This window comes from Vipera ursinii (genome assembly GCF_947247035.1).
Source record: "Vipera ursinii genome assembly, chromosome: 5".
In the NCBI taxonomy this organism is placed as follows: Eukaryota; Metazoa; Chordata; class Lepidosauria; order Squamata; family Viperidae; genus Vipera; species Vipera ursinii.
This window is the reverse complement of record NC_139518.1, coordinates 40,961,390-40,978,335: the sequence shown is the minus strand read 5'-3', so window position 1 is coordinate 40,978,335 and position 16,946 is coordinate 40,961,390. Positions and strand designations below refer to the sequence as shown.

The following is a 16,946-nucleotide window of genomic DNA, read 5'->3' as shown; positions in this document are numbered from 1 at the left end:
TTCTTCCCCATCTATTTGCCAGGAATTGAGAGGGCCAGATGCCATGATCTTGGTTTTCTTAATGTTAAGTTTCAACCCAACTTTTGCACTCTCCTTCTTCACCCGCAACAAGAGGCTCTTTAGTTCTTCTTCACTTTCTGCCATTAGAGTGGTATCATCTGCATATCTTAGGTTGTTGATATTTCTTCCAGCAATCTTAATTCCAACTTTTGATTCATCTAGCCCTGCCTTTCTCATGATGTGCTCTGCATATAAGTTAAATAGGCAGGGCGACAGTATACAGCCTTGCCGGACTCCTTTCCCAATTTTGAACCAATCAGTGGTTCCGTGTCCAGTTCTCACTGTTGCTTCTTGACCCGCATATAGGTTTCTCAAGAGACAAATAAGATGGTCTGGTACTCCCATCTCTTTAAGAACTTGCCACAGTTTGTTATGATCCACACAATCAAAGGCTTTAGCATAGTCAATGAAGCAGAAGTAGATGTTTTTCTGGAACTCCCTAGCTTTCTCCATGATCCAGCGTATGTTGGCAATTTGATCTCTAGTTCCTCTGCCTCTTCGAAATCCTGCCTGTACTTCTGGTAGTTCTCGATCCACATACTGCTGAAGTCTAGCTTGTAGGATTTTAAGCATGACTTTACTAGCATGAGAAATGAGTGCAATGGTGCGATAGTTTGAACATTCTTTGGCACTGCCTTTCTTTGGAATTGGAATGTAAACTGATCTTTTCCAATCCTGTGGCCACTGTTGAGTTTTCCAAATTTGCTGGCAAATTGAGTGTAGCACTTTTACTGCACTGTCTTTTAAGATTTTGAATAGCTCAGCTGGAATACTGTCACCTCCACTAGCTTTGTTGTTGCTCAGCTTTTCTAAGGCCCACTTCACTTCACATTCTAGGATGTCTGGCTCGAGGTCAGTGACCACCTCATTGTGATTATCAGGGACGTTAAGCTCATTCTTGTATAGTTCTTCTGTGTAATTTTGCCACCTCTTCTTAATCTCTTCTGCCTCTGTTAGGTCCCTGCCATTTTGGTCCTTTATCATGCCCATTTTTGCATGGAATGTTCCCTTCATCTCTTCAATTTTCTTGAAAAGATCTCTGGTCCTCCCTATTCTATTGTTTTCTTCTATTTCTTTGCACTGTTCATTTAAGAAGGCATTCTTATCTCTTCTAGCTATTCTTTGGAATTCTGCATTCAATTGGGCATATCTATGTTTTTCTCCCTTGCCTTTCGCTTTCCTCCTTTCCTCAGCTATTTGCAAAGCTTCCTTAGACAGCCATTTTGCTTTCTTGCATTTCTTTTTCTTTGGGATGGTTTTGGTTGCTACCTGTTGTACAATGTCGCGAACCTCTGTCCATAGTTCTTCAGGCACTCTGTCTATCAGATCTAATTCCTTAAATCTATTTGTCACCTCTACTGTATACTCAACAGGGATATGATTTAATTCATACCTGAGTGGCCTAGTGCTTTTCCCTACTTTCTTCAGTTTAAGCCTAAACTTTGCAAGGAGAAGCTCATGGTCTGAGCCACAGTCAGCTCCTGGTCTTGTTTTTACCGACTGTATAGAGCTTCTCCATCTTTGGCTGCAGAGCATATAGTCAATCTGATTTCTGTGTTGACCGTCTGGTGATGTCCATGTGTAGAGCCGTCTCTTGGGTTGTTGGAAAAGAGTGTTTGCGTACTAACTATAGTTGTCTTCAAATATTATGTAAGTTATAAAGGTTAGTAAGCTACAAAATTAATAGCAAAGAATCTTTATTTGTAAGGGAGATGTCAAAGAATAATGAGATAAATTTTTCATTAGGTAAAAAGAGATGAATCTGGAGCAATACACGTTACAAAGCAGAAGCAGCTACATTTGCATTATGATTTAATCAACTTTACAGTAAGTATTCACATTTTATACTTAAGTAGAAAATACTAATATTTTCTAGCTTGAAAGAAAATCTGACTGAGGACTTTTATTTGTTTTCTGAATAACTATTTAATAATGCAATTTTTGGACACATTTTTGCCACTTACACCATTTTTCTGTGTTTCCAAACTCTACTTGGCAGCAATATAACAATTTCTTATGTTCTTTATAGTAATAGAAAAGAAAAATATTTGTACAAAGTCTAGGATGAAATTATATGGATATGCAAAAATACACCTAATAAGCAAGGTCACTATGTCAATTGATAAGAATGGTCGGAACCTATATTAGTGCAGTACCTTTAGTAGGATAGCTTAAGACACAAACCTGAGTGTAAACGTCTAAGCTTTTGAGAATTAAATGCCGTATAAGCTGAGCATTTATTTATATTTTTAATGGACCCGAGTTTCCTCAGTTTCTCTTATAGGAATTAATTTTCCTGATCATCTTCATTGTCACTCTTTACATCCTTTCCAGATTGTCTGAACCCCCCCTTAACATGTAGTGCCTAGAATTCTACACAGTGTTGGAGGCAAGGTCTTCTGTACTTCTCTTGATGCAGCTTTTCTGAATCCTTTGTTGTGACATTACTGTACAACCTTCAGATCTAATTGTATAGTGCTGCTAGCTTCACTATTTGAATATAATGTTTTGGAAGTTTTTTTAATATACAATAGCATCACTGTTTTAATATCAATTTCTTGTTTTTGCTTTCTTCTAGTGGATAAACTCCCATACAATTGTGCTTCTAGACAGTGTGGAAAAATTACATGTGATAGATCGTCACACACAGGAGGAACTTGAGACTGTAGAGATATCAGAAGTTCAGTTAGTATATAATAGCAGCCACTTCAAATCATTGGCAACAGGAGGCAATGTTAGCCAAGCACTGGTATGGCTCAATTCTATTTTGTTTTTGTAGTATTCTGTAATTTGAGATGTCTTGAAATTTTACAGGTATATTTTTTTATTCTCTATATATCATAGCTGCTGTATCTGCTTTGTAGTACAATGTAAGCTGGGTCCTTACATTATTATGAGGACCCAGATTGTTGGGGACAATAAGCTGACTTTGTAATAATGCTGCTTGGGGGGTGTATGAAAGCCCTAATAAGCAGGCATATACATAGAATGAAGGCTACTGCTAAGCTTGTAAGCCGCCCTGAGTCTTCGGAGAAGGGCGGGATATAAATGGAATTAAAATAAATAAATAAATAAAATAAATAATAAATTATTACTGGTTGTAATAATAAAAGGCATTATTTTTTTCCCAAAGCATTGTATAGGAAATGGCTTTAATATCATTTTCCATGGTAGCTGCATTTGTATATTTTACAACATATTGTTGTTATATAGCCATTGTATCCCTTATGAGAAACATAACTTTTGAAAGCCCGTCACCATAAAGATTAACACAGTTTTATTCAAATTTTTTGCTTGCACTGGCATAAAAATTCTCTTTGAAGCTGGATACATCCAGTCTGTAAATGATTTTTAGATGTTAATGTAGCTGTAATATTTACTTGAATTATGGATTTACAGGAATATGATTATGCCAATGTACAGTCTGACCAAAGAAATTAAACTCCACTTTATATTTCTGAATATAGCTTTGTTTTTCAGTTAAAAGCTCTTTTTTGTTTTATGTCCTAGGTAAGTGACAAATTCAAAGACACTAAGGATGAACTGCTAAAATATTTTACTTGTCTTGCTCCATTTAGAGTATACTTTAAATGATTGGATATTCTTTATACCTGACTTTTACCCAATAACAATATAAACCATGTACTTCTGCATTAAATAAAAGTGTTCTGTGTTTCTTAGGCACTGGTGGGTGAGAAGGCTTGCTATCAGTCAATCAGCAACTGTGGTGGTCAGATTTTTTATTTGGGTACAAAGGTAAGTTTGTCCAGGTTAATTCTTCTTTATCATTGTGCTTATTACTTATCAGACCTGTTAGCTGAGTTAAGTTTCCTGTCCTTTAATTTTCATAACACAGTGTGAACATTTCTACATAGATTTGTTCAGTTCAGGTAACACAGCAAGCTTGAATTAAGCAAAATCAATAATGAATGGCATTTGAACTTTTTATTGCAACTGCTCTAGAGAAGGAAAGAGAAAGAAGAATATTTGATTATGAGATGTTGGGGATTGTTATTGTCAGCAAAACTGTTTTTTTCAACAACTGAAAAATGGTTCAGCATAGTGTTCTTTGATCTGGATATCTTTGAGATACATTGATTTCAACTTCAATAATTCCCTGTCCAAAATAGGAGAAAACTATTTAGCATATGTGTGAAAAGTTGATTCATCATCCTTGTACTATTAAAGGTAAAAGGTAAAGGTTCCCCCGCACATGCGTGCTAGTCGTTTCCGACTCTAGGGGCCAGTGTTCATCTCCGTTTCAAAGCCGAAGAGCCAGCGCTTATCCAAGGACGTCTCTGTGGTCATGTGGCCGGCATGACTAGATGCCAAAGGCACATGGAACACTGTTACCTTCCCACCGTAGTGGTCTCTATTTTTCTACTTGCATTTTTACGTGCTTTTGAACTGCTAGGTTGGCAGAAGCTGGGACGAGTAACAGGCACTCACTCTGTTACGCGGCACTCGGGATTTGACCCACCAAACTGCCGACCTTCTGATTGACAAGCTCAGCGTCCTAACCCACTGAGCCACTGCGACCCTTTTCTTGTACTATTAAGATGCCATAATTATTACATATATACTCTTAAATAAATATCTGTTATTCACCTGTTTTCCCCTTGTCTGCTTTCAGTCTGTTCATGTTTTGACACTGAGGACCTGGAGGGAGGTAAGTGAGGAGAAAAGGAACAAGTTACTTTTTTTCATGGCTTCATGAATAGACCTGTCTGTGAGAAACATTTTCAGATTAAATGTACAGATTGTTGAAAAATATATCAGTATCCTGACTTCAGTATATAATTTTTATTAATATAACTGTTTAATGTTTCTCAAAATTGGCAGTTTTAAGAGATGAACTTCAATTCCCAGCATTCCCAGTCAGCCATTATCTGTCACTGATAATCTTTCAGTTTAATTCCACTTGGAATTTGTCTTGTTCATTTATTTCAGATTGAAAAATAGTACATATATAATTATTTTAATGGCTGTATTGCACATCTGGATTTTAGGTTATATTACTTTTAGTTTAAAATGGTTCTTAAACATTGCTTAAATTTCAGTCTGACTGAGAAGAGAGGAATTTTTTAGAATAATACATCCTTAGATGAGGGACATACTCAAACTGTGATTGTTAAAACTGATTAATTTGAATCAATATCAACAAAAAGCAAAACAAAGGTGTGATTTTATCATTTAAATCTGTCCAGATTAGTAATTGTTTTTAAAACAGCATTAGCTAGTTGGTTTTAATTTGAATTTTAAAGAAAACACTATTTTCTTCAGAACAAACCTTTAGAATGGTGAAGACAAAAACAGGTTCACTGCAAGTTTGTGTTAAGTTTATATTATCCATGTTCTCACTGAATATTATTTATATTTCTGATGTAATTTTTGTAATTTTTATGTTTATGTTAGAGGATCGCTCACCTTCTGAAACAAGAATGTCTTAATGAAGCATTGGCTTTGTCTTGGTCCTTTCATGAAGGGAAAGCCAAAGCTGTTGTCGGTAAGTGTATTTACCTCTAGCAACAGCCATTTTTTTCTGTTCTTGGCTACCATCATTTCTTCCTGTCATTTGTTACTTCATGTACTGTGCCCTTTACTCATCTTACCTATGAAATCACCATCATCTAATACAGGGGTGTCAAGCTGCTGGCCCACGGGCCGTACACGTCATGCAGAAACCTCACCCACCCCATTGCCGGCAATGGCAAAACTGTCCCGATACGTTGCGTGACGTCATGTCTGATCTAATGCTATGGTGTCATTATAAGGCTTTGGACAATCAAGCCTTTTGCATATCACTTTTTGAAAGGACATAAAGTAAGTTACAGTATGTGAATAGCTAGAGATGATCAAAATGGTTGCTATCTTATGTGAAAGTTGTAAAAACTGGGTAGTTCAAGTTGTATGCCACTGCTTCTGAATTTAGCATACATCATGTAACTAGACGTAATATTGTTTTTGATCATTTATCATAATATTAAAAATTCCACTTTCTGAGTTCAGTATGTTATAAGACTGGAAACACTTGTTAAACATAAGAAATAGCATATAAATTCATTTCTACTATAGTAATTCAACTATACCTGGATAGTTTGTATAAATTATAAAACATTGAACACTTGTTATTATACTTAAAACTTTATAGGAGATAATAAGAAAAATGCTTCTGTTTGTACCCTGGCTTTGAAAATTAAAAGACTTCTGTTTTTGAAACAGGCTTATCTGGAGATGAACAAAAACGGAAGGCTGTTGTTGCAGACAGAGTGAGTTTTACTTTACAGCTTTAGAATTAAATTCCTTTTGTATATTTTTTTCCCTCCAAGAAATATATATGTGTGGATTTCACTGCAGAAAAGTTGATTTTTAGCCATGTAATTTCCTACAACTGATCTTTGTATAGCTACATCTTTACATGATATTTAAGCTATATTTTAACTAGAATTTAGGTCAAACTAATCATACTATAGATGGTTATTAAATTTCTTCATTTTTGAACAGCAAAAAAGTGGATAAAACTGATCCAATAGAGCTTCAAGAATGTATTTCTCCTCTCTGAACTTGGTGTCTAGTTCACTGAACTAGAAAGGAAGACTCTTCAGTGTCCAAATAATTTACTTTTCAAATGAGAGAATTGTTCTACTCTAACAGTATTATAAAGAAGAAATGTCAGGGATGGGTTGTTGTTTTTTTTACTGTTTTTGATCTAATCTTCCTTTTATAAGTGGGGAAATTATCTTAAATTCAGGATTGTCTTTCTTTGAGTTGTTACAAGAATCCTGTATGCAGTCACTTAGAAGTTTAATATTGGATTAAGTGTAAAAGTTTTACTAATTCAGTATTAGTACAGAATTAAAAACTGAAACAAAGGTGTTTTCCTGTAGAAGCATCTGCATTACGGTACTGTAGAATACAGTACCGTAATGCAGTTTCCTTTATGATTTTATGACTGAATATACTCATATTCTGTTCAAATTTGTATTATTGGAAAATAGATTTGGAAAATTTCTGTCAAACTCCACAGAAATTATGAATTGATTTCAAAATTGTGGGTTTTTTTTTCTAAAACCAGGAACAAAAATTCCAAGTCAATATAAAATTTGCTTCTGGCAGATGGATTTTGCTCCTTGAGTTTGCTCCGTATGAATTGCCTTAAAAAATAGGACAAACTGTAGGGGATCCAGCCCTCGTGCAAGTACAGCACTGGATTCCTCAGTACTCATGTTTCCTGCTATATTCCCAGTAGAACAGGTGAAGCTGCTTTGCTCCTTTGAGCCTCTATGGCAGGGGTAGGCAACCTCGGCTCTTTTATGACTCGTGGACTTCAACTCCCAGAATTCCTGAGCCACCATGGCTCAGGAATTCTGGGAGTTGAAGTCCACGAGTCATAAAAGAGCCGAGGTTGGAAACTTTTTTTTGGGGGGGGGGGAAATAAACTTTACTATTAAGCTGCTTTTTGGCTCCTGTCTTTTAGGAGCTGCTAGAACAAAATTTCTTAATTAGGTCCTCTGGGGTAGAAAGAGAGGTTGCAGTAGCAGACCTGGAATGCAGGAATGGAATCCCAGCTAGACCTCCATCTGCACTCAGAAAACTGATTCCACAACCCTTTTGTCACTTTGTCAGAAACAAAGAAGGGGAGGAGGGAATCCTACTTCTCTTGGGGATCAGTATCTAAGCTTGAAGGTGGTCTGGGAAATTGGTGAACCTTGCCCTTCCTTGCCTTGCCTTCAAGTTGCCCTTGGGAAATAATTTCAAAATATGCCTGAAGCAGACTTCCTCATAGAATGCACATGTGCTTTTTGGGCAAAAAAGTATTGTACTGATGTTTTTGTAGTACTTTTTTAATCAGAAGTGTCTCATTATATTAGGACTATAGACATACTATAATCTTTCGTGTTTATAGATGGTTGAAATTCTTATTCATTGTGCTGATCGAACCATGAAGAAATGTCCTGAGCAGGGTAAAATCCAAGTTATGGAGCAACATTTTCAGGTATCCTATTTTAGACTTACTACCAAAGGGGGTATTAAAAAAAATATGTAGGAGCAATAATAACTTTTCCTCTTGATTATTTTCAAGAGGAAAAAGAAATTGTGGTCTTAGGCACTAAATATTATCACATATTTTTGTTTCATATCCAATTTATCATACAAATGGAAAATTCATATTGAAGAGACTTTATAAGCATATATATAGTTGTAGGGAGATGTAAAATAAACAGAAAAGAATAAAGGGATAGTAAGAACATATTTGATTGCTTGAGGAAGTAGAAGGAAAATACATTGTTTAGATAGAGGACAAGAATAAAACTACCATGATGTGTGTCTTCTTAGCAAAGAATCCTACAGTCTTTTAAAGACCAAGAACTTCCAGAGAAACATTATATAGATAACATTAGCTGTAATTAGAAGGAAAAGAAGATTAAAGGAGAGATGACTACATTGCCTTATGGATGACTAAATGTGAAATACCCATATCATTTTACATGGATGTTTTAATGGTGAATAACTAGGTAACATATCAATATAAGAAGCCTTGTTTTCAGTCCATTCAGGCCATCAGCCTTAAGTAGTTTACTATAATTTTGTTCTTTGGCCATTGGTGGTATTCACACAATATAGTAAACCAAAAAATTAGCCTATGTTTAATCTGTTCTTGAAAAGTATTCATAAGTTGCTATTAATGCAAAATACAGCATCTAAATTGTAAATTAGTGCAAAATACATTACTACTACTTTCTTATTAAGCACAATTTAAGATTTGGGTATTAACTAAATTTGGTAAGATAGGCATAGGACTTGACTATCTAAAAGTCCACCTCTCCCATTAGGAATCTTTTGGTTTACTAAGGAGAGGCCATTGGTATATCTAAATAGTTAGATTTTCCATGTTCTTTTTCTGCAGACTATGGTCCCTGTCATTGTTGATTACTGTCTTCTGCTTCAACGAATGTAAGTAAGAGCATGCCTCATGAATTCTAGCAGTTTTTCCAGTAGGCTACATCTGGATTGCAGTCTGTGCTAGTCTTCTAGGTTTTAATAAGAGTGAGAGCCAATCTACCTGTGCCATACCACTTGGAGAAGTGCTTCATGCAATACTTGAAGTATTCCTCTGAACCTTCTGTATTTTCACAGAACCTAGGGAGGGAGGGTGTAGAGTGGCTAGGCCAGTCTTCAAGAGGATGTGGTGCTTCAAGGGCACTTTATTAATGGACTGGCATAATCCTAATGGATAATTGTTCTATAGCCAGCTTTAAGGTAAACATATCTCTGTATGTCCTGCCTGCATAATTTTGAATAACAGTACCATGTTTAGAAATTGTTTTTGTACAGAATAACAGATTATTAAAACAGATATATTACTAAAAATTTATCCAGCTCACATAAACTATAGATTTTCGGAATAATCTCTGTCAAATACTTGCCATGTGTTTTCCTCCACAGAGATATATTATTCGGTCAAATGTATGACAAGATGAGTGAAAATTCTGTAGCAAAGGGAGTGTTTTTAGAATGTCTTGAGCCATACATTTTAAGTGATAAATTGGTTGGAATCACGGCTCAGATTATGAAGGATTTGCTACTTCATTTCCAAGATAAGAATTTAATGGCAAACATGGAAGCTTGCATTGTACATATGGATATTACCAGCCTTGATATACAACAGGTGATAATTTTTAGTAGTTTATAACATATTATTGATGAATGAAGAATATTCAAAAAATTCTGTGTTGTATGTTTCCTTAGTGCTATAAAGTACAATGGTACATTAATTGATTTGAGGAGGTGTGATAAATACTAAACAAATGAGTACTGGGACAAAATTTTTGTGTCAAAATGGTTCGATAATTTCAAAATATTTAAATACCTGGGCACCACTGTATTTGATAACCAGATGCTATGCTTTAATCTGTCACTTGATTAATCCCAAATCTTATTTTGGGATGATTTGTGGTTTTAACCAGAGGAAGCTTGTTATAATAATTCCTTAGTCATAGGAACTTTGAACTGTATAGAACTTGTGTAACAAAGGCCCAAATAGTGCCAGCTGCTCTTGAGGCCTGCTTTGATGAATGCATTGGACCAAATACTGAAATGTATCTACAGATACCTAGTTCCATTTATATAAATCTGATGAATACAGATTATCCAACCCATAAGGAAAAGGATTCAGAGAAAATACAGACTTTGAAGTCATAGGTTGAAGGCCTCCTAAAAAAGGCTGAGGTTTTTGACGAGTTTTGAAAAGTGGATACAATTCGCAAGCTATGAATTTTCTTCTCATGGGCAAAGGAAGTCCTTTTATTTCTTGTATCTATATAAATATTGCTAATAAATTCCATACCTTGAAGTGAAGTATGTCATTAGACCAGTTTGCATGTGGAGTTTTTTTTAGCACATTTAAAAATCTTGAACTTTGTTTTGCTTCCAGGTTGTCCTTATGTGTTGGGAAAACCACCTGTATGATGCCATGATATATGTCTATAACAGTGGAATGAATGACTATATTACTCCAATGGAGGTAGAAGGATGTATCTTGAATACTAATTGATAGTTTTGATATTCTTTTATTGAAAAGTTTTATCATACATTTTATCTTTAATAAACCCCCTACCCCTCCCCTATCCCTCCCTCCTTACCCCTCCCCCCCTCCCCCCCGACTTCCCAGAGCTAAGTACAAGGTATAAAAAACAAAAAAAAGAATCATAAACAACCATATGCTAACAACCGTAAACTCTAAAATCTATCACTCTCTAGCTCATATAGGATAACTACAAACACTATTAATATAAAATATATAAAAATATATATAAAAAAAGGGGGAAAAAAGGAAGACTTATTCAAATGCTACATGAAACTTCTTAGTCCCGTATTTGTTCTGGATATGCTCAATCCATTTTCTCCACTCCATAATATAGCGTTCTTGCGAATGATCTTTCAAATAGGCCGATATCTTTGCCATCTCTGCCAGGTCAGAAACCTTTAAAGTCCATTCTTCTATAGTCGGCAGTTCCTCCTTCTTCCAATACTGACCTATTAAGAGTCTTGCTGCCGTAATTAAATTCAACATCAACTTAGTGTCCACAACTGTAACATCTGTAATTATTCCCAACAAAAAAAGTTGCGGACAAAACTTTATCCTCTGTTTAAAAATCTTCTGCATGTTCCACCAGACTTTTATCCAAAAAGCCTTAACCTTTTTACAAGTCCACCATATGTGAAAATATGTTGCGTCTTCGTCACCGCACCTCCAACATTTAGGCTGATAATTCGGATACATACTTGCAAGCTTTTTAGGATCTAAATGCCATCTATAAAACATTTTGTAAAAATTCTCTCTTAGATTTTGAGCTTGTGTAAATTTTATGTTCCTCACCCAAATCCTTTCCCACGTATCCATTGTAATAACTTCTTGGATATTTTGGGCCCATTTAATCATACAATCTTTAACAAGATCTGTTTCTGAATCAATTTCTATCAATGCAAGATATATCCGTTTGATATGTGCTGGACCCTGATTTCTAATTTGCTTTATCAAATTTTCATCAGTCATTGTAAAACCAATTTTCTGGTCTTCTTTCCACCTGGCCCGTAACTGAATATATTGAAACCAAGTTTGAACAACCTTCTCTTCTCGCAAGAGGCTATATGATTTCAAACACCAGACATTTCTTTCCAAGCTCAGAATCTCCTTGTACGTAGTCACATCATGTTTGAAACCAGCATGTATATTTTCTATTGCGTGTTTTGGAATTGCCCACAGTGGTATCTTGCAATCTAGCTTATGTCTATACTTCTTCCAAACTCTCAACAATGCCTGTCTTAGAATATGCACTCTAAACACATTGTCTACCTTCTTGTCATACAACAAATATGCATGCCAGCCAAACAACAAATCGTGGCCCTCAAGATTTAATAATCTCTCTTGTGTCAAATTAATCCAATCACTTATTCCTACTAATGCAGCAGCTTCATAATATAGTTTAAAATTGGGCATTTTAAGACCACCTCTCTCACGAGTATCCTGCATAATCTTAAGTTTAACTCGTGGCCTTTTCCCTGCCCAAACAAATTTATTGATACCTCGCTGCCATTCCTCCAAATTAGAATCTTTCTTAAGAATCGGTATCATTTGAAATAAAAATAAAAATTTAGGCAGGACATTCATTTTCACTGCTGCGATCCGTCCCAACAAAGACAATTGCAATTTTTCCCAACTCTCCAATTCTTTTTGAATTTTCCCCCATAGTTTTTCATAATTATTTTTATATAACTTTGTATTAGAGGGCGACAAAAGCACCCCCAAATATTTAACCCTTTTAACAATCTCAAATCCAGTTAATCCTTCTAAGAGAGCCTTTTGCGAAACTGTCATATTTTTGGCCAGAATTTTGGTTTTCTGTATATTAACTTTAAATCCAGAAACCTTCCCGTATTGTGTTATTATCTCCATCAGGACCACAACAGAGTTCTCTGGCTGGGTCACTGTAACAACCAGATCATCTGCGAATGCTCTCAATCTATAATCCTGATCTCTAATTTGTATACCCTTAATTTTTTCCGAATTCCGTATTTTAACCAATAATATCTCTAATGTTAACACAAATAACAAGGGCGATAATGGACACCCTTGCCTTGTGCCCTTCTCAATATTACATGCTTCTGTCAGACTATTATTAACTATAATTCGGGCAGTTTGTTTTTGATATAATGCCCTAATCGGTTGTAAAAATTTTTCCCCAAAATCCATTTTGTCTAAAACTTTCATCAAAAATTGCCAATTCAATTGATCAAAAGCTTTTTCAGCATCTAGAAAAATTAGCGCCGCAGGGATCTGGTTGTTCCTTTCCAAAAACTCTAACACATCAACTATATGCCTCACATTATTTTTCATTTGCCTACCACTAATAAACCCCGTTTGGTCCCCATGAATCACCTGTTGCAGAACCCTCATCAGTCTATTAGCCAACACCTTAGCAAATATCTTGTAATCTGTATTTAAAAGCGATATCGGTCTATAATTTTTAACTTGAGTAGCATCTTGGTCTTCCTTCGGAATCAAGGAAATAAAAGCTGTTCTCCAAGACGGTGGCACCTTTCCCCCCCTCTGGATTGTCTGGAACAGTTCCTTTAACGGTTTCATCATCTCTAATTGTAAATTTTTGTAATAAGCCACAGACAAACCATCCGTACCTGGTGCTTTATCCACCTTCAATTCCTTAATTGCTGTAAAAATTTCTTCTTCTGTAATTAATTGATTAATCCCCTCTTTTTGTACTTGCGTAAGAACCGGGATGCTAGCATTCTCCAAATATATATCAATGTCTTTTTCATTAATCTTCTCCTTAGCATATAATTTAGAATAAAAATCCACAAAAGCATCCTTGATAAGGTCCTGTTGAAACACAACCCTTCCTTTATGCTCAATTTTGTCTATATTAGAAGCCCTTTGCTTTTTCCTCAATCTATAAGCTAACCATCTACCTGGTTTGTTAGCGTTGCAAAAGGTATTATGCCTGGCAAACCGCAAATTGGTTGCCACTTGGTCAGCCATTAATTTATCAAATTGTCCTCTTAACAGTTTAATAGCCTCCTTAGTCTTCACATCCTCTGAATTCAAAATCAAAGCCTTTTCTTTTTCCTTTATTTCATTCTCCAGTTCTTTCCTCCTAGCTTCCACAGCATGTCTATGTTTATTATTCATATATATCAACACCCCTCTCATATAGACCTTACTAGCATCCCAAACCATGTCCATAGAGGTGCCCTTATTCATATTAATTTCAAAAAAATCCTTCATCCGCTGTTTGCATTCTTCCACATTTCTCTGATTTCTAAACAAATTCTCATTTACGCGCCACGAGCGCCTATCTCTATTCTCCTTATCAATCTCTAGCCAAACTGGGCTATGATCAGAAATAGTTCTTGCACAAATCTTCACCTTCTTAGTCCTTAAAAAAAATCATTAGTCAACAAAATAAAATCGATCCTGGAAAAAGATTGATGTCTGTCAGAAAAAAAAGTATAATCCTTTTCCTGCAAATGTCTCTCGCGCCAAATATCTCGCAGTTCCAAGTCATCCTTCATTTCAAAAAAGGATTTAGGCAGTCTAGCATGACTTGGGACGCGCTTAAAAGCTCCAGCCTTGTCCATCTGTACATCCAAAACACCATTCCAATCCCCCATAAAAATAAAAGATTTATAATCCAACTGGGTAAGCTTTGTATGAAGTAAACTAAAAAAGTCAGCTTGTTGTTGATTAGGAGCATATAATCCAACTAAAAGCATCTTTTTACCTTCTAGCAGCAACTCTATCATAACGTATCTTCCATGCTTGTCTGCTTCAATTAAGTCTGCTGTTAAAGCACTTTTAACATAAACAACCACTCCATTTTTCTTATTCATTGCAGAAGCAACAAATTGCGTACCCAACCTTGAGTTCGATAAATACTTTTGATCCACAACCCTAATATGCGTTTCTTGCAAACATATAACATCTATCTTGAATTGTTTTAAATATTGAAAAACTTTCTTCCTCTTCTGTGGTGAATTTAGTCCATTAACGTTCCAAGTTAAAAATTTAGTTGCCATGCATATCATCCCAAAGCTCTTGGAGCACTGATTTGATAGGACTATCTTTTTTAGGCCGTGCCCCTCCCACTGCTTGGCTGTAAGTACGTTGTGGAAGTTCCATAAACTTCTGCTGATCTTGTTCTTTTATTTTTTTTGATCGTTTTAAAGCAGCACGCGTCACCCTCTGCTCTCTAGGATAGTTTTGATATTCTTTTAATAATTCCGTTTCTTCCTAATGCAATTAACTAAAATAGCTTATAGATCTTGAGAAACAGAGAGACAGAGAGAGAATCAAATAAATATAGTTCAATAAACCAATTTACTAAATATCATACAAATCTTCAAAATTAAAATATCTCATTAAATGCAGGTTCATTTTAAATAAACGAGCAGTTCCAAAACTTTCTGGAAAAAAGTATGAAGTCACTTGTTGAGTTCATGGGAACAACTGTTGTGCTTTTGAATATAAGAAAGTGTTGAAAGCTCAAAATAGCAAAATGACTGTAAGAGATGATGTCCATGGAGGAGGAGATGGGGTGATGGAACTACAAGAAATGTTTCTTTCCATCCTTGCAGGATCCTTGATACAGTGCCTGTTTAAGTTACTTTGTAGACTTTACTTTTTCTTTTGCAAACTTTTCTGTGTTACTATCAAGTCTCTATGTGACAGTGTGCGACATTGTTTAGTATGTAATAATTTTCAAGAATGAAAAACCGAAATCACAAAGGAAGCGTTGGTGTGCTAACCTTTTCTCCTGCTCCTTTTTATTTTTTTTTAGAAATTGTTCAAAGCCATTGCTCATCCCCTTAGTGCTGGAAAGTCTCTTTCAGGTAAAGGTGCTTTATCCGTACTCTTTGTGGAAGGTTTTCTTCTTATATTGTGGATTCCTTTTTTCTCTAATAACTCTTATGAAGAATACTACTCATTACTACTTTTTATTCAATACATTCTCAACCTGACAGTTTTCATTTATTCATAATTGGTTTCTTGTGTCTGAGAACTATTTCACTGGAGAGTCCAGAGAATAACATTTATCTGAGAAATATGTAGCCTTGTGTGACTCCCAATCTTACTCAGACATACAAAAGTTAAAAAAACTTGCTAATCCTTCATGGGGTCTACTGTTATTAATTGGAAAAGAGGCTAAGGTAGATGGGCATATATATTAGACTGTTTTGTATAATAGTTGTTTTTGAAACAATGGGTAGAATTGTACTCTCAAGACTCAAAGTACTGCATCTTTTTATACAATGATAGCTATAATATTTACTACATGTAAGAGTAGAGTTTATTATCAGATTTAGAAAGTTGAATTCAGCATGAACTTTTGGGAATATTTTAATATTTGCATACATTGAATTTGGCACAGATATCTTTCAATTTATCAAAGAGGTAATAGGATCTTGATTTTGGTATATGGCTTTCATAAGTCGGCATACATTAGACCTCTTAGTAAGTGTGTTTAGTTTTCAAGATTATGTATATATTTTTTGCTGTTTTTTAGATGAGCAAGTCATTATGGGCAACAAACTGCTTGTCTACATAAGGTATGCTTTTTTCAACAGCATAAATTATATATGTTATATCGCCATATGAAATAGAAAAATCCTGCTTTGCAGTTTATGCTGATGCAATATTTCAATAGTTTAACTGGGATTGTACGTGTGTGTACTCCTAAAAGAATTATTGTATGGTTTTGTAAGGTTTAAAGACTTCTATTATTTTTATATCTGTAAGACATCCAGAATCTAATGGAGTAGGTGCATATAATTAACTTAAATAGTAATGAGTTTACAATTTAAAAAGCCACTGAAAAACCCCAATAGTGTATAGTAAAAATGACACCCCATTGATAAACAGTGACTACAGGAAAGCCTCATTAGAAAATCATGAATTTGTTATACTGGTGATGATTTCAATGATACATCATATCATTTTCAATGATACATCATAACTGATAAGTCATTTCTGAATGGAGATCAGAAAGGGAGTCTGCAAAGATTCTGAGAGAGAAATCTTTTTCCTATAGTTAGTCCAGGTTAGACTGTTCAGCGTGTTCTATTTTTTTTGTGCCAAGAGACCTTTTGTGTAGATCTTATCACTATAACCATAGCCTGTATGTTCTGATGTGCATGACAGAAAGCTAAGGGGAGCACGAACATTGTCCTATAAGCGTTAATTAAGTAATGGATTGCTTAATAAGATCGTATATTGTGACAGATTTAGATTTAGATTTTAAATTTTATTAGATTTATATACCGCCCTTTCCTGAAGGACTCAGGGTGGTTTACAGGGCATTTTAAAATCA

The 16,946-nt window shown here is 35.2% G+C and overlaps 1 protein-coding gene across 4 annotated transcripts in view; it reads left to right on the top strand.

Moving 5' to 3' along the window:
* VPS8 (VPS8 subunit of CORVET complex) overlaps positions 1-16,946 on the top strand; it is a 99,796-nt gene that overhangs the window by 19,872 nt on the left and 62,978 nt on the right. For all 4 annotated transcript variants that reach the window (XM_083363712.1, XM_083363713.1, XM_083363710.1 and 1 more), the window contains exons 14-25: positions 1,807-1,887; positions 2,639-2,809; positions 3,742-3,816; positions 4,694-4,729; positions 5,476-5,566; positions 6,283-6,329; positions 7,967-8,056; positions 8,969-9,015; positions 9,508-9,730; positions 10,496-10,585; positions 15,417-15,468; positions 16,143-16,185. In XM_083363712.1, the coding sequence (XP_083219838.1) occupies positions 1,807-1,887; positions 2,639-2,809; positions 3,742-3,816; positions 4,694-4,729; positions 5,476-5,566; positions 6,283-6,329; positions 7,967-8,056; positions 8,969-9,015; positions 9,508-9,730; positions 10,496-10,585; positions 15,417-15,468; positions 16,143-16,185 (1,046 nt within the window). The remainder of the gene's footprint in view (positions 1-1,806; positions 1,888-2,638; positions 2,810-3,741; positions 3,817-4,693; positions 4,730-5,475; positions 5,567-6,282; positions 6,330-7,966; positions 8,057-8,968; positions 9,016-9,507; positions 9,731-10,495; positions 10,586-15,416; positions 15,469-16,142; positions 16,186-16,946) is intronic.